At 39.3% G+C, this 18,461-nt stretch overlaps 2 protein-coding genes across 2 annotated transcripts; both read right to left on the reverse strand.

Annotated features, from left to right (window-relative positions):
• Positions 1-585: 585 nt before the first annotated feature.
• Positions 586-5,556, reverse strand: si:ch73-109d9.3 (B-cell lymphoma 6 protein homolog). Its single transcript, XM_024290819.2, has 4 exons — positions 4,601-5,556; positions 4,404-4,525; positions 2,524-2,623; positions 586-2,252 (listed from the first exon to the last, which is right to left on the reverse strand). Exons 1-4 carry the CDS (start codon positions 4,878-4,880, stop codon positions 1,117-1,119), a joined length of 1,638 nt encoding a protein of 545 aa, XP_024146587.1. The 5' UTR covers positions 4,881-5,556; the 3' UTR covers positions 586-1,116.
• A 1,895-nt stretch (positions 5,557-7,451) lies between these two features.
• si:ch73-109d9.2 (uncharacterized protein LOC565042 homolog) lies at positions 7,452-16,575 on the reverse strand (the record flags this gene model as incomplete). Its single annotated transcript, XM_024290821.2, is given in 3 exon segments — positions 7,452-10,989; positions 14,730-14,835; positions 16,436-16,575. Coding segments are annotated over 3 exon segments (1,385 nt in total), but the record flags the coding sequence as incomplete, so codon positions are not given.
• Positions 16,576-18,461: the final 1,886 nt, after the last annotated feature.

Consider the following 18,461-nt stretch of genomic DNA (forward strand, 5'->3'; position numbering starts at 1 on the left):
AAAAAAATTAAGAGTAACTTTAAAGGACAAAGTATGTAGTAAAGTAAAAAAAAAACTTTTTTCAAGTCATTCACAAACAGTTGAAGGACGGTATGAATCATTCACTGAGGATCCTAACAACGGTAGCCGTAATTCTTCATCAGTCCTTTGTAGGTTATCGTCATACTGACACATTTGGAGTTCATTTTGAGCCTTGTTTATCACATAACATTTTATATTTATAATCTACTGGGTTATACAGCAGATTTTCTATTTTTGAACAAATTCAAGGATTTAAAGTGTTACTCACGGTTTTATTATGTGGTAAGGGTCACTTCATTAGCTCTGATTTACTTTTTGTGGTTAGATGTGTGAATTTGTGGCTTAAATGCTCTAGAAACAGTAAAATCAACAGTTTGTTTTTTTAACTAATTGATGACTTTACACTTCCTTCTGCATTTGCTGAATTGACATGATCCTATGGTGTAGGATGTCTTTTATTTTGAAGGGAAGTAACGCAAAGCTCTGTCTAAAGTTATAAACTATTTAATATTTTTTTGAAAAAAAAGCTCTTTTCTCTTCATGTTTATGTTTTATTTATACCAAAAAACCACAATAGTTTGTTTAAATATATTGTGTTAGTAGCAAAAACATGAATATAAATCAGTATCTTATCTTCTAAAGGATGAGTGAAGACTTTGTGGCTGCTACTGGGTTTAGTTTGTCGAGAAATTGCCCGGAATGACTCTTTAAGTGTTGCAGGTTGCAGACCCCTGCTATAAGCAAATTGAATTGTATTCGGGAAGGAAGTTTGACAAATAAGTTAATATTTATTGAATCTGAATGAAATGAAATAGAGGAAGTAGTTTGGCAGTGATATCCAGCACTAGTTAAGGACGTTTTAGGACTCAGTTGTCGTAAATGTTCTGATGAGTTTGGGTCAGGCTGATGCACTTCCATCTAAATGTTTTTTTGTAAAGTTTCTGAGCTGACAGAGGGCTTCTTAAAAACGCAACAAATAAATCTGAGGATTCAAATCAGACTTGAAGGACTTCAAGAGTCACATTAAACGTTATAACTTAAACATTTAGGATTCACAAACACCAAAGTCTATGTAAACATCTGGGCTCTCCAGCATCATACATCCAGATGGATCCTCTGGTGCCGCTTTAGGTTACACTTCTGAGTGAACCTTTTACCGCAGGCGAGGCAGCAGTATGGCCTCTCCCCAGTGTGGACCCGCCGATGGGCCTTGAGGTTACTCAGCTTGGTGAAGCTGCGCCCGCAGAGCGAGCAGCAGAACGGCCGCTCGCCTGTGTGCGTCTGCAGATGCGCCTTCAAGTTGCTGGGGTGAGGGAAGCACTTGCCGCACTGACCGCAGCGCAGGAGGTGCCTGGAGCCGACGTGGGGGTGGGCTTCCACGTGGGGGGTGGGGTTGGAGTGATGACAGTTTGTGGGCTGAAGCTGGGATTTAAGGCCCGCCCATGACGCACCGGTCCGGTGAAGGTGAAGCCGCTGCATGGAGAGAGCGGAAGGAGGAGCAGCTTTGGACGTGGAGGGAATCCTGTTAGAGTTACTGAGGCTTCCCACCAAAGAGTGAGCTGCAGACGCTGGTGAGGAGGTTCGAATACTTGGAGGCTTTTTCATAGGTCGATGGATATGCTCTGTAGCTTCATGTGAGCTCAAATCTACTTTAGACTGAGGCTTCATTACTTCTAGCACAGAGGCTTTATTGTAAGAGCTGCTGAACTTCTCCAAAATCACCCTGTGCGGTTTGACCGCAGTGGCTGGAGATGCTGGTCCGGCTTTTTTAAGCTTTTTTTCTGCACGTTCTCTTTGCTCACCTGAATCGATAAGGGCTTCCGTCTTCACAGTTACCCCCAGCGCACCGCCGGGTTGAATTCTGGCTTTAGGGGAACCAGAGGAAGAAACACGATCTGTACCTAAAGAAAGCTGAACGTCGGCTCTCACCGAGTCACACAGCGCAGGCTCTTTGTGAGCTGCAGAACTTTCACTTTTGACCGGATCGCATTCCTTTTCAGCCCTGTGGCTCTGCAGCAGACCAGGAAGACCAATCCAACCCGCGTCCAGTTCCAGAGGAGGAAAATGAGGCTGATCTGCGACCAGGCACGCCTCCGGCTGATCCTCGGGATACTGATATGCAGCCGATTGTCTTTTGGTGCTCTTCGAGAAATCTTCGCCGTCTCCCTCAGCCTTCTTGGATCTAACTTCAGCCGCTTCACTTGCGTTGTTAGACTCAAGTCCTGTTCTTTCTAAAAAATGAATCCATAAAAAAAAATCACTCACAAATAGTATCTAAAATGGTTTATTTTTACACTTCATTCCTTCGAAAGCACCAAAACAGATCACTTTTAATTTTATGAGTAAAGCTTTTATGAAACTGTAAAACTACTAAGTAGAATTATTGAAGTGAAAGAAGAGAACTGAAACTGACAAGAAAATCTATGAGAAGGACCAGAGAACGACTGATTTAGACCCTTTAAAGCTAACAAAGCCAACATAAAGAGAATAAGGAATCCTTACCATCAAACGTACTGCTCCAATTATGTGAAGAACAACACGGTGCATTCACTTCTTCCTCTTTCACACCCAAAGTGGTCATCTGATCCTCTTGTTTTGCAGCCTGAAAGGTAAATAGCACCTTCAATACTAATCATTATGTGTTTTTGATTAGGAAGAAAGTCCAGTTTTTTTTTTCTCTAAACCCCATATATTCCTTTCAGGCTCACAGGGGGGCCAGAGCCTATCCTAGGTACTGCTGGGGGAAGGTGGGGTACACAGTGAACTGTTTCCCAGTCTGTTGCAGGACCACACAATCACTGACAAACACACATTTACGCCTGTGTGAAATTTAAGAGTTATCAATTCATCGACGAAGTAGGCCAGCAAGATTAACCGCAAATTTACAGTCATCGTGGTATCAGGCCAATGCGGTACGCTTACCGCAAAAGAAGGGATAAGTGGCGATAAGTAGTCTCCGTAACACAAATGTTAAATTATATCTTTGTAGTTTGAAGCAACGAATCAAATACAGCTCTTTATGTATTCAACCAACAACTCTACAGTCCACTTATTTGCTGGGTTAGGGACCGGAGACATCCACACATACAGAGAACCCCTTGGTCCGAGACGAGCACGCTAACTACACTAACATGCTGCCGTCGGGAAGTCAAAGTCTTTATTAGTAGTGCTGGTTTAGTAAAATCAATTTGAATCGATTTAAGGTTAATAGATAAAAAATCAATTCATAAAAATATAAATTTATTTAGCACATAAAGCTAAAGTCCACTAGCTTGATGCTAACGTTTAATGGAATTTTCCATAGAACGACTAATGCTAATGCTTGCTCTACCTAAACATACATCACTAACTAAATAAACATCTTTATAAACTCACAGGCATTAATTTTCTGAATTCTTTTAAGGAAATATTTTTTAAAGTAACTACTTGTGGTCTAAAACATCTTTTTTCTTTTCCTCATTTTTTCTTCCTCTTCTGGAATAAGGTGTAATGCTACAGCGCGATCATCTCCTAGTGTCCAAACTGAAACGCCCTCCAGGAGAAGCAGAACAATGTTTCCAATGTTAATGATCTGAACATTTTAGTTAGAACTTCTCCTTTAGAGAATCCATGTAACACTGTATGATATTAACAATCTCATTAGAGATTAATACGAATATATTCAAATCATATAGTAGATTATTAATGTATTTCTAAACAAATGTGTATAAATGTGTAAACTCAAAATTGTACTGAATTTAAGAATCGAAAGAGTAGTTGAAAAATATTGGAATCGAATCGATTCCGGCTCTTATGAATCAAATTAAATCATTTCTGGAAATGATAATTAAACCCAGCCCTAATTATGAGTGAAGTTTTAAACTAGCACAGATCTTTAGACATTTAGATCCTAAACAATACATTTAAGACAGCTTTTGTGTGACTGAAACTCTGTGTTTTCCAGTAGCTGTTGCTTCTGTGCTTGTTCCCTTTGGGGTACCTGGGGTACCGCTTTGGGGTCTGCACTGCTCTGTGTTGGTGCGGGCGCTGCGGTGATGACCATTGACGTACATTGGGTGGGGTTAGGGGTTAAGGTTAGGGTTAAAATACATGCAGGCGATGCAGCAATGTGCATTTTGGCCACATATGGGACTAACATGAATCAATTTTGGCTCTTGGTTGCAAATAATTGTGTGCAAAAGACATCAGCCTTTTTTAACGTGTGTCAGTTTTCAAACACTTTTCAATTTTATAAGCATTTTATTTGTGTTTCAAACGGAATGAAAAGCACTAAACAGATTGTTTGAATTAATGCATCCCATTAAAAGGAACGTTGATGATGATTAAGCCTGAAGGGTGACTGTGACAGCTAAATAAGTCAGATCTGTTGACAGCTGACTCACCTGTGAGTTGGGTTCAGGATTCTGTGTGGCTGCAGGTTCATCCTCTATATCCAGCTTGAGACCGGACATCCAGCATCCGACAGCATCCCGCTGAGTTTTGACATCACAGCCAGGCATCATGTCTGGAAATGAAGGACATGACTGCTCTGTTGATCCACACACATGTCCCATCAACCCCTTCAGGTCGGAGCTCTTACCCTCCTGAAGCTCTCCCGTTTCCCCAGAGTCCGCTCTTTCCTCCAGTCCTGAACTTTCAGCGCGATTCTTCGGTCCCCCTTTGTCCTCTCCGACCTGCTCCTCAGCCCGCTGCAGTTGCATCCGTAGAGACTCCAGCTCCTGCCTCCTCCGTTTCACCTCCACCAGGAAGACGTCCTCCACCAGGCGCGTGACCTCAAACATCGCCGTCTTCACCACAGCCTCCATCACATCAGACAGCTGGGTCTGAAAGGCCACAACCAGGGCGTCCAGATCCGGCATGGTGGACTCTCACTTCTCGCTCTTGAATGTCTGTTTTCCTCTCAGATAAACAGGGAAGCGGTGCCTTTGATTTAAAATGTCTGAGATTTTCTTTTACATCCTTTTTGATGCTATTCGTTTTAAATGCGCTTTTTGTTTAGTAAGGTGCCCGCGCACCGGGGTTATTGTTTTTGGTTGTGACTAAAATTCAGACAGTAATGAAACTCACGGACGAGATGCTCATTGACAGACATACCGGTGGACTGATATCGCCTAAGCAGCTAACCTAGCATTAGCATCCGCATGCTAATCTATTCCGGCGTCGCGCGAAACTCAGCAACCCTCCATTCCGCTATCGATAGAAACTCCTCTTCTCTAAAGTTACTCTTTAGTTTTAGTTGGCCAAAGCAACTGCGAAACGGTCTAATGCAATGGACGGACATCAACACCCACTTGTAGCCGTTGTTTTGACTCACGGTGTCACGTATTACGCAGTACGGTGGCCCAGAGGTTTGGCATGACAAAGCGCACGTGACGTTTCCGCATCTGTTATAATCATAGACTGTATATATTTTTACAGTCAATGGTTATAATCTTTCTTAATCATAGTCCTAATCCTAAAACTGTCTGGTGCTTTGTATTTTAAAAGTAATCCAGACACCATGCTCACATTTTTTAACAAAAATATAACCTCACATATTTCACATAGTGAAAACCTAATAAATATGAACATTTTATGAAGACTATGAATCCATTGTGTTCTGATATATCATGTTTAAGTCAAGGCCCGGGGGCCGGATCAGGCCCTCCAGATCATTTTATTTTATTGTTATTAATGGCCCAATGTTATCTTCTGCTTATTTATAACTTGTATAATTTTTATGGAGGGTAAAATATTGAAAGTTATTTAAGGTTTAAGTTGATTTATTCTGGAAAAATATTCTTCCCGGTTTTTATTTATAGTAATGTTAAAAAGTTAAGTTTTTAAAGTTTAAACAATTTAGTTTTAGTGTGTTCAATAAATGTTTATGCTGTTCAGCCCGCGATCTAAGGTGTGTTTTGGATTTTGGCCCCCTTTGCGATTGAGTTTGACACCCCTGTGATAAATATATATTATAATATATTCTTTCCACAAAAGTCGTTTAAATGCAATGCATTGTGTTCTATATTCACCAATATAGTGAGCATTGATGCACACTGGTTTTCACAGAGACTTCAGGGAAATTTCTAGGGAACTCGATTTTGGAATTCTTGGCTATGTCCAAATTCCTTCACCACGAGTGCATTAGAAACTTCCCAGAAGTCTCTGTGAAAACCAGTGTGCATCAATGCTCACTACATTATCAAATTTATACCACGATGCATTACGTTAGAACAATTTTTGCGGAAAAAAAAATGTTTAAATGTAATTTTTAACAAACTCAACATTTTCAGCATCAGAACAGTGAACACAGTGGAAAATTAGGCGTAAAATTTTCATATGAATTAGGTTTTTTAATGTTGTGAAATTGGTGATGTCATATCACGGTATTAAAAAAAAAAAAAAAGTAGTGAGCTTCATGTCTAAATTGATTTTAAAATCCAGGGCGCGATACAGTCCTATATAGTTTATTAGTATTTAGGGATTAGGGTGGGAATTCGGACTTGGTCATTGATTTAGACAGATCTATAAAATGCCAAATCCACTATATAGTGCACTAAGTAGTGAAGGAGTTCAGACTCAACTAGATTCTCCCATGCCTGCTTTCTGTGGAAAGGGTGTGAACTTCCATCAAGCTCACTCCTGATTGGCAACAGTAGTTGCCATAAATACAGACTGACTCAGACCCAATAACTGCTGACTAATTTTTACTACCTCCACATGGAGGTGTCCATATTGTGGAAAAATGGCCACTGAACTGAGATTATTTCACTGGAGTTGAAGGTAAACCCTTTTCTGCATGTAACCATTCACAGTCAATGAATGTAACATAATAATAAATCAGTCCAGTTCTCTTATACCGTCAATGGTTGAAGTGGAATGTTGGAATTATCAACAGATAGCCCCACACTTTATCAAAAATCCTCAATTCTATGGTTTATTAATAAAAAAAATCTATCATGTTTGTTTCTCAGATTGTTTATCTTTTGTGAAATGTGTTTAAAATACAAGTCTCTTACAATTATAGATCATTTTCTTTCCTAAACATCTGCTTTTTATTGTTTTTTAATTCACTCTTATGTAACTGCATTTTCCATGCCAAAATAAATTCCTTTTTAGGTTTTCCCCAGCGTTCGAAACTTTCCACAGAGCTGACATGAGCTCTCACCACAGGGGGGAGGTCAGGAGTGCTGCTTAAAAGATTATTATGAAAACAGTTGTTTGTTTTTTTTAAATAAATCTATTTTGCAAAAAAACCCCATCAGTATATAAGACCGGTGATAGCTTTCTAAAGAATTAAAAAACAAATACAAAATAATGGAGGAGATGAAGGTCATTATTCTGCATAAGACTCCCTTAGATGGAAATCCTCACTGTTTTGGGGTGCCATCGTCTTGAAAAATCACCATTCATAGAGCTTAACCTTCTGCTGCCAAGAAGACATAAAACCATTCAAAGATCTAAATGATATTTTATTTTAAATCCCATTCACAAAAATTAGGTTTTTTTACCCACCACCAGAGTATTTTTAAAAACATGAGAAATACGATACAAATTATCGTCAGCCTTTTTATGTTCACAGAAAGTATTACTAAAAACCAAACGATATACAGAGAATGTGAAGTCCTTACATTCGTGTTAAAGTCTAAAACAGACCGAACTGAGACGAGACAGCTCAGAACTTTTCCCATTTAAATAAGACCCAATACAGTTTTCAATAAAATATTTTAGGAAGAGGAGTATTATTAAGTATTCAACTTCAAATAAATACTTTAGAATTCCTATTTCTAGTACTCATTTCTGTGGGTAGGATTTGGTATATTTGGACAGTACTCTTTATATCACGCTCAGATTTTAAATTAGATTCATGTTTAGACTTTTGTGGTGATTCTGTCGTTTATATATATAATTTGAGCAGTTTTGTTGAAAAATACACGCATCTTCAATTTTCTTCCTTTGTGCTTAGAGTGACTGCTGTTTGAAATCATTGAGAATTCTCTGAACATTAACTGAAGTAAAAGATAGCAAGATGATAGTACCACCACCGTGCTTCATTGAGGATGTGACGTGTGCAACATTGCACCAAACGTCTTTTGAAAGCATTGGCAAAAAAATTAAATGTTTCATCAAACCATCATATTTTTGACTAGTGTGCTGTTGTAAGATGCTTTTGAGAGTTTGGCAGGACTTGGATGTTTTCTTTGAAAGAAGAAACATCTGCCTTGCTGGTCTGTTAAGAATACGCAAGACTTCCCAGAAGCTCTTGCAGTTCTTTTAAGGTTACTGTTGGTGTAGCAACGTCCTGCAATTATTAACCAGTTCTCTGTTCACCTTTTTACTTTAGGAGGGACATTTTTAGTCTGTTAATTAGTGCTGGGCGACATGACAATACATATCGTGTGGGCGATGGTAAAGTGTCTATCATGACGTTTCTCTTAAATCGTTTCTATCGTTTTTATTGCTGAACTTTTGTGCAGAAAAGGGTTTTTCTACTAAGAAATTTGAAATTGAGTACTTTAAAAAAAAATGTTTCCCATTTATGACAATTCAGTTACATGTTACTTGAAAATATTGAGTCAGAGAAAATATTTTTTTTCAGAGAATAACTGAAAATATACTTTAATGTGGTTTATCGTGATATACATTGTTACTGTGATATACAATTTTTCCCATATCGGTCAGCACTACTGTTAATGTTGTAACATTAGTTGATAATGTCTGTGTTCTGTTTCCGTTAAATGCTATGGAATTTTGAGTCCATCTTTGAGCCATCCATCGGATATCGTCAAAGATCTCGGTAAACCTATGGCTTAAAGATGGAACTCAAATGCCAGGAAAGCCAACTAAAACAGCTTTTCTTTGTTTGGGATCATCAGTGGAACATTAAATAACTTAATAAATTACTGACAGAATTTATTGTGATTGATGTGAAGACAGCCACGCCCACGAGGGTGCATTTTTGTCAAGAGAATCTGGCCACAGGGAAATAATATGCAGCTTAAAAGTTAATAGCCGGAAGTCCTTCTCCCTGCTGGAGCTGGCCACAAAAAAAAGAGAATAATAATTTGCACCCGAAATCAGTGGCAGGAAGTCCTCGACTAGAACCCCTGGTTTAAAGGTTTTGACTTTTTTCTTTGACATACCGTAACTGCTTACGTGATCAGTTTATTCGGAGAAAAAAAAAAAAACAGCATTTCTTCAACGATCACCTGGTTCACAGAAAAAAAAAATTAAAAAAAAAAACGCATTTTGCCAACTCTGATCAGGTGATTTACAGAGGAAAAAAAAACGGCATTTCGCCGGCGATCAGATAATTCACAGAGAAAAAAAAACTGCATTAATTAAACAAATGTGAACACTTATTAATATTGACTTGGAAGAAATTAAAAGATTAACGTTCTCTGCCCCATTTGATGTTCATCTTGCACACTAAACTGCAAGACAGTTACAGTTTATTCACATTTAAAATCTTAAAAGCTGATAGTTCGGAAAAGGTTTCAATATATAATTTTTTAAAAGGGGTTTCCTAAAGTTTCTGAAATTTCTGCTTAAGCAATCGGCTAAAGTTACAAAATTTCCGCTTCCGGCTAGAGATTTTTCTGGCGCCATCTGGCATGTGACCAGAGGCCCCTCATTTGAGTTACTATTTCATTTTCAATGAAGCTGAATAAGATTCGTGTCACAAAAGAAGTGGAGGTTATTTGATGATTTATCATGGTCTCAAATTTTCATGTTGATTCTTGTCTTCAGTAAATATGCTTTTCATCAGAAAATACCAACATTTTACTAAAAAACAGTCTTTGTTTCTTTACTAGACAAATAAATGCTCAAACCAGCTGTTGCTCGAGTCTTACAGGTTGATGTGTTTGCGCTGATGTGACTTCAGGTGATCCAGGCGTTTGAAACTGAGGTTACAAACAGAACAGCAGTACGGCCTTTCTCCGGTGTGGGTGCGCTGGTGAATCTTCAGTATATCTGCCCGTGTGAAGCTTTTGTCGCACATACTGCACCGGTGGGGTTTTTCTTGGGTATGAATTCTCTGGTGCAGCTTCAGATTCCAGAGGCGGCTGAACTTGTTCCCACAAACGGTGCAGCAGTAAGGTTTGTCCCCGATTTGCCCACATTTGTGGCTTTTTAAGTCTTCAAAGGAAGAAAATCCTTTGCCACAGTGGCTACACAGGTGGAGTTCCTGGCCTGAGTGAATCTTCTGGTGGATTTGGAGATTGCACGCTTGAGTGGAACTCTTCGTGCCCTGGATGCGGGAGAATGGCGCCCCGTGTCCGGTACTTTTGAGTGTCCGTTTATGGGTCTTTAGGGAAACAGAATTAGGAAAGGCTGTGGAACATGAGTTTGATGCATCTCTTCTCCCTCCTTTGGATGCAGTCTGATGCAGCAAAGTGTCTAAGTTTAATGAACCACTGCATGGATTCGAAGGTTCATACAAACCCTGAGAGGAAGACTGGGTTAATGGAATGCCCTGGCCACGAAAACTCAATAGTATTCCTGCATCAGAAGACGCATGAGGTACATTTGTGTCTTGCAAGTAACCCTCTTCATCTATTAATAAACAGGTAAAGGCTTCCTTTTCATTCATGTTGGCCTTTTCAGGTGATGCTACTGGTGAAGATGGAGCGAGTCGTCTTTTCTGAGGGATAACAGTCTGGTAACACTGGTGATCAGCTCCTTCCACCATTGCATTTTTATCATTGCATTGGTTCAAGTCAGCCAAGTTGCCCCCCAGGTGGGATGACGATCCTTGCATGTCACTGTAACTAGCCATGGCCATCATGCTGGCGTTTTCATTTGCAGTCTCCTCCACGCCGCCTAACTGATCCATACCATACCTGCTCTGGAACAGAGCTTCAGAGGAGTAAGCCGAGTGGCCTTCTTGGCTCGATTCTGCTCCCTGCTCAAAACCGCTCTCCCATTTTGCGATCTTCTGCTCATTGAAACGTTTACTAGAACCTGACAGGCTGGAAGGATCCGTTTCTGCAAAGAAAGGTTGTGAGACTTTGACTTTCAGGTGTCTGTAAAAGCTCATTCTGCTCATTCATTTGGACAAGAGAGCAGCACATGGAAGCAAAGGATTGTTCCCCACTGTAGTTGCATTCTGTCGCTGTGCTGTCTGTCTGGTAAAATGTACCAAAAATGTCAGTAAAGACTTAAAGACCCACTTCAAATACACTTGTGTTTTTGGTTGTTTTAAACATGTTCTTGTGGCTTTTTTCTGATGACATTTAAAAGAAAATTAAGATTAAAAACTGCATTTTTTTGTATTTATTTATTTATTCAAATCCTTGTGAATCAGGAGTAGACAAAAAAAAAATGCAATTCGAAAAAGATTGTTTCTGTGATGTAGGAACTGAAAACTCTGCTCCATTTGGATGCATTCCCTTGCAGACAAATAGATCCATTAACGTCTTTGTTTTCCTCGTCTGAGCTGGAATCTATTCAAAACTGAACAGCTGGATTGCTCTGATATTGTGCGCCTTTTTTCTTGCACTGCTGTTAAGATGTGGATATAAGAGTCTGTAAACTACCACCAGCATAGTTTTCTACATAACAAATGCGCTTTTTTACAAAAACTTTTTGTCTGCTCCTGATCAACGACAAGTTTGAAAGAAGAAATGCAATTTTAGCACAAGTGTAATGATGAATCAATCTAAATTTCCTTCAATCCAACAAGATCAATCTGAGGCAAGTTGTTGATTGAATGAAACTTGACCATTAAAAAAAGCATTTCAAAATGAAATACATCATTTATAATTGATCTTGAAAAATATCATTTAGACTAACGTGCAACAGGTTGTTAAAATAAGGTCCACCAAAGCGGATAACACACACATGATGCAGCAAAAACTGATAAACCATCATTCCAGTCCAATGTGTGGAAACACTGAATTTGTCAAAGTCATGTGACCGTACAGTGTGGCAGGATGTTCTAATAATGATTATTCAGATGCGAAAAAACAACAGTGGGCTGAACTTTATCACATTAAAATGTTAATGGGTTTGACATTTATTCTTGTTTACTTGTACATATATTTAATCTACACTGGATTATTTTGAAGAAATACGAGGAATCTGGAAAACATCACCTGCACTTTTCAGTAGCAGGTATTTATCTCTGAGTCACACTGAAGGAAGTCTTGGATAAAAATGTCCTGGATCCATTTTAAGTCAGTGATTTTGATCCAATCAGATCGATCAAAATCGACTAAAATTGACTATGAATCTTAGAGGCAACTGCCAATTATGATATGAACCAAGGTATTGTTGAAATTCATTGCTACATCCCTAAATTTTATGCATAATTTTCTTTATACATATATTCTCTAGGACAAGAAAAAATCCACATGAACATGTTAGAAACCCGATTTTCATCAGAGTGCATCTTTAAAAAGATGCCTTCTCTGGATGGGAGGTTTCAGTTCAATCAGGCTTTATTAAAGACATTTTTAGCCATTTGTATTTTGGGTTCATTGTTCTGCTAGAGGTCCTATTTTCTGATTTTCTTGGATTAAAACTATAACTTCCAGCAGAAGCCCGCACATTTCTCTCCAGAATGCCTCAGGTTTAAATAACCCTGTTTTGGATATAGCAAAGCAGCCCAGACCATAATGAAGCCTCCCATGTTTCCCAGCAATGAAAGTCTTCCTGATTTTGAATGCTTTAAATTTTGTGAATTTATGGTCTGTGAACCAAGTTTTGTCTCATTAGTCCTGAAGGAAATTCTCCCAGAAGCTCAGTGTCATGTCAATGTGCATTTCAGCATCTTTTTAGAAAATATTATCAATCTTAATCAGTTTACTATCCTGTTAACTCCACTTTTGCATAGTGACAGATGTCCAAATGACCGGACACTGACGTTGTTGGACAATAATATACTGGTGTGCTAGTTAGAAGACACATCCTACATGTTTTTATGGTCTTATTGTGGTCAATCTTTTTACAGTGCACCATCATTTTCGTTAAAACTGTTTCACTAGCAAGAATTTAAAAGGATTTTGTTGAATAATTCAAAGGGAAAGCCTCATTAGTTATCAGCCACTAAATGTATCTGTAACTATATTTGTCAGCTTTAAAATATTTCAGTGACTACTGTAAATGTTTCTACTTTTACAATTTAACTGTGGTTTCATGCAAATGTTACAACATTCTGCTTAATCTTTATAAAGACCCACCTCTATCACTGCCGTATCAGTGACAGGAAAACGTATTTCTTCCATTTTTGCCATTAAAGATCAGTAGAGATGTCCAGCTCGGCACACCTTCTCGATACAGGATCGATCTCTTTAAACCGGAAGTGTTGCTCGGTAGCAATTAGACTGCAAATCACGTGACCGATGGAAACGAGGCCTCGATACGTTACATGTCGAGCACACTGACAACCTGTCAATGGCCGAGCTGTTAAACAGAACTTTACCACGGTTTAATAACGGACCGAAATATTGTTGTCTGTGTTGGTTAATTGTAGGGATGAAAAGTGTGGCTCTTCTTAGAGATGCGAGATGCTGCTGTTCGTCTCCCAAACTGCTCGCTAGGGTTTTTTTTTTGCTTTACTTACTTCATCATCAACAATATAAGATTATGCACAAAAAGAATAAATAAAGTAAAAACACGTGTTGTTATTGATGTGAGTGTAGCCTAAATTAAGGCCCGGTCCCACTGGTTTTCACGGCCATATCACAGGTAAAAAATTAGGAAAATCTGCCACACGCGCTTAGACGTGCTAACTTTATTCATGTTTGTGGAATAGCAGTGATACAGATGCTAAAGGCCATTCCACTGCCACTCCACTGCCAGAGCACTGCTTAATCACGTGTAAGCGCGTCCTCCCACGCTCAGCCGTTAAACAGAATCTGTAAGCAGTGGTACAAACGCAGACCGGCGCGTGTGCCGGCATTCACTCCATGGTCCGATCTCACACTGAAACTGCTGTTGCACTGCTGTTCCACGGCCATTTCACAGCCGTAACGCTGGTACCACACGCAGTCACACGTGGTCTCAATTTTTGTGCAGTTCAAAAATTCTTTCGGCGTGCAACGGCGGACAAATTTTGTACCGCGTGTATAGACGTTTGTTCCGCTGCCACATCTCGCCCGTTGCACTACCAGTCCACTGCTAACAGCGTCTGGACCACAGGGAGGAAATTTCTTCCGTGCTCCAGCAATAACATGGCTGTGAAAGCCAGTGGGACCGGGCCCTATATGTTGTCGTTTCCTCATCCCGCTCTCTCTCCCTCGGTTCATGTGCTGCTCCCCCACGAGCGGGGGGGTGGCGGGGTGGGGTTTGTGGGCGCAATCCACCACCCAGTTACATTCGCAACTGAAACATCATAGTGGAGAAGATGATCCTGCTCATTCTTGCCTATTGTATATCCAAAGCCAATATTACTATCCAACATATTTGCCACATCCAATAGTTGTCAAAGCATTATCCAGATAAAATGAGTATTACAAATCTTGGATCAAACATTTCATAAAAAGATAAACACTGACTGAGCTTTAAAGTTTCCTTGAAGGTCTTGACGGCGTGTGCGCTTGGATGTATATTGACCACCAGCAGATGTCACTATTTCTAACTCAAATGATTCGAGCAGAGTGTCGATCTCAGCCCAATTGTGTCAGTGCTTCGCGAGGTATCGATTTGGCCATCTCTAAAGATCGGGTATTCTTAGAAGAGAAGAAGAGGGGGGAGTGGTTATGTAAAAGGGGGTGGAGACTCACCCTGCGATCTCATGCTCCACTCTTGCACTTCATTAATTTCTGGCATGGTCTGCAGAGGCTCCTCCTTGAGCTGCCCACCAAAGTGATCAGCTTGAGCGCCGAGTGGCTGAAAGAAACAGAAAATGACCTGACATGTAACTGTCAGATGGGGACTATTGTGTAACCAGTATGCAAGCAGATTTCTATTAATCAAGAGAGACATCCGTCTACTAAATTAATTTATCACACTGCAGAAGGATGGATTACCATTGATCCACAACTCATTTCTAAACATTCAACAAATGGGCATTCTCTGGTTGAGCTAAAGTGTTGTTCAGGTGTGACAACAGTCATTTTGATGCTTTTAACTTGATTTTATATTTTTATATTCATGATCACGACACTTTGTGACAAGATTTTAACAGGCAGCTAATTTATCATGGAACAAAGTCTAATTCAGAATATTATTTTTTATGTTTGATTATGTATAAATATTTAATTTCTCTTCTCATAAAGACGTTATAGAGTAATTATGAAGAACCATCATTTTTTTTTAAAGTCAGGTAACCTTTTCAAGCAAGTTTTATTACGTTTTTCTGTTTGTGTGTCTACTAAATACACTATGACAATAATATAGCAATATTATAGTATTTAGTTGTAGTTAATAGTATATCCGTTTTGCTTACCAATAAAATCTGTAAATTCCCTGAAAACTAAATTCATGCAAGAAATACGGGATTTTTGACCAATTTCAATCTTCACTTGTATTAAGACCATTATTGTCCTGAAAAGATAAAACATGTTCATATTAAATCCTCCACTAATGGTTGCTATAGTAAAGTTGTTTTCTTGATATTGCTGTCTGGTTCTAGTCCAGGTTGTACTCTGAAACCTCTTTGGCTGATGGTTCAAAAAATGATGTTTTTTAAGACAAATGACCATAACGGAAAACTCTAAGCATGAAATGAAGTGATTTAGGGAAATTGTGGTGGTGATTTTAGAGTGAAGTTGTGGGTCGAACAATTCTCCATGACACGCTCAACTTCTGACACTCAGCTGTGATGATGCAGCCTTCTATGCCTCTGTGTTCTCTGTCTTGCTGTAGGACCTAAAGCACCGCACATCTGGGCATGGTGTCCGGTTGTTGGTCATGTGATTCATTTAATTTGAAAAAAGTGTTTCCATTGCACTTCTACAAAATATATACATTTCGTTACACCTCAAAAATCACATCCTCCAACCAGGAAAACCTTTTTTTTTTTTTTATAAATGCACATTTTAATTGAAATTGACGTGTCTGCATTTAGCACATTTCAATAGAAACGCAGCTCATGACATCCTTTCTACCACCAGCTTCAACCACCCTTGATAACTATCAGAAAAACACTCAAAAATATGTAACTACAACTAAACTTCTGCTTTCCTCTTGGGAATTTACACGTTATTTTGGATTTATTAAAGAGTAATACAGTATTTTTGAGAATTTCACTGTTTCTTTATTAAATTAATAACTGATTAATTCAGTTTCAAAACTAAATATATTGAATCAGTCCTAACTTTAAAAAGCTAAGCTGTTGCTTTTACGTTATCTGTTTTTTTTTTTTTCTCCTCCCAAAACAGCAATAAAAGATCTGATGTTCTTTCTAAGAAGAGAAAGCTGAACAACATAGAAGTTACTTGATTTAATGTTAAAAAAAATAATAAAGGAAAATAATACTAAATCCTACATGCATAGCATTCCCTGTGCAGTGAGCTTCCTCCATGTCTTGGTTGTGAACTTCTGTAGAAGTTTCCAGAGGTCCAGCTTCCTCTTCTGGAATCACACTCTCCTGCTTCAAACTTTTCTCTGGTGTAGAAAATTCTGCAGGTACATAAACAAAAACATAAACACTTACAAACATGTGTTTTATAACTTCTGATGTTTGTTTGTATAGCCCTTCGTAGATTATCTTTGTGGTTACCATCAGTTTTGGATTAAATGAAAACCATTGACTGTATATGAGAACTGAAGTTCCAAACAGGAAGTAGCCGCCAGCTCCAAGGAACCAAAATTCCAAAGACATTTATAGAGAAATAAACAGCTATTACATTTGTCAGAATAATACATTAAAAATTGTTCTTTAGTGCCCTTCGATCTCCGAGGCTCTGCTTTTGGCTCTTTGTGTGTACTGCCCATTTCATGACGTCATCCTAGAGCCGGCTTCAGCAGCGTGTCTGCATTTTGCTCACAAAAACAAACAACATCCAAACTTTTACAACAATGGATGTGCATTTAAAATAAAAGCGTTCTTCATACTGTATTACCGCTGGGTCCAGGGAGAAAGTGGGTGTGTGTGTTACGCCTGGTTCACACTGGACGCGGAAGCGCTGCAGAGCGGCGTGGAGCAGAGGCCGCTTCCATTCGGTGCCCTTGTTAACCTATAGTGTGGTTCACACCAGGCGAAGAGCACCGCGGTCCTCCGCGGAAGGCACGCATCGTGCAGCGAATCGTTTCGGCGTCTGCTCTATTTTGTGCGATCCGCGTCCTTTCTGGCAGGAAGTTACATCAAGATATATGAGAAAAACCAGTTTCTTTTCTAAATATAACAAATTTTTCACAATAAAACACCGCGATTGACAAACGCAATTGTGTTTTTGTATCTAAACAGACTGTAGAGACTGTAGAGACAGACACACACAAATCAACGTAGTGGGCCGACTCCGGAGCGGGGCGCGGGGCTGGGTTTTGGGTGTAAAAAAACAACAAGAGAGAGGCAGAGAGCAGGAACCCGATTCAAGAAGCAGGTTTTAAGTTAAATTAACTAATACTTATTTTAACATATTCCAGGCTTGCAGTGATATTCATGTGTGTGTGGTGGTGGATGGGGGTTACGAAAAACAGTCATTAATGCAATTACACAGATAACTCATTAAATTATTGACGGATCAAAAACGATTCCACACTTAACAAGTGACAAAATGACATTTCTGACATTATTTAGATCTTCTCCTGACTTGAAATTATTCAAATGTAGACGTACGCATTAACTCTGGCAGCTATTTTCTCTCTCTGTTTTGGCACTGCATCTGTGTTGCTTTTCTTGCAGAAAATGTGCCGTACTTAGCATACCCCTTTAGGAAAACATCAACTTCTGTCACCGTGAAGTATGACACCCTATTGGTGTTTGTTCCCGTTGTCATAGTGAATCTTAATGTCCTTGCTCCATTGCTCAGGGCTTTTTATGGTCGCAACTCTCGTACCTGACTCTGAGTCCAACAACTCAGAGTTGATTGAATCAACTTTTTTCAGCTGTTCTGAAGCTGAAAACTCTGAGTTTACAAAATTTGAGTCAGTTAACTCTGAGTTCAGGTTTGAACTCTGAATTAGTTAAACCTGCTTCTTGAAACAGGCCCCAGTTCTTTTTAGCAGAAACATGGGGTAATATTTTTAGGTTATTTATTTACCCATGATGGCAAAAACAAAAAAGCTCTAGCAGAAGCATCTGTCGACTGTCACGGAAAAATGCACATCTGGCGGGAACTGCAGGAGAGAGCGCATGACGCATGAACTCCACTCCGCGCCGCTTCCGCATCCAATGTGAACCTAGCGTTTGCCTCGGGGCAGTAGTGGCAGTGCAGACTCTTCCTGGAAGGTACTATTCCCCACTTGTCTGTGTCACAATGTGAGGACTTACTCATTTTCGTTGGTTGGAAGGGGCTGGTGCTCAGAGAGCATGGTAATACTGCGGGAATACAACTTTGGGGTTGTTTATA

The sequence above is a fragment of the Oryzias melastigma genome, linkage group LG1 (genome assembly GCF_002922805.2).
Source record: "Oryzias melastigma strain HK-1 linkage group LG1, ASM292280v2, whole genome shotgun sequence".
NCBI lineage: Eukaryota > Metazoa > Chordata > Actinopteri > Beloniformes > Adrianichthyidae > Oryzias > Oryzias melastigma.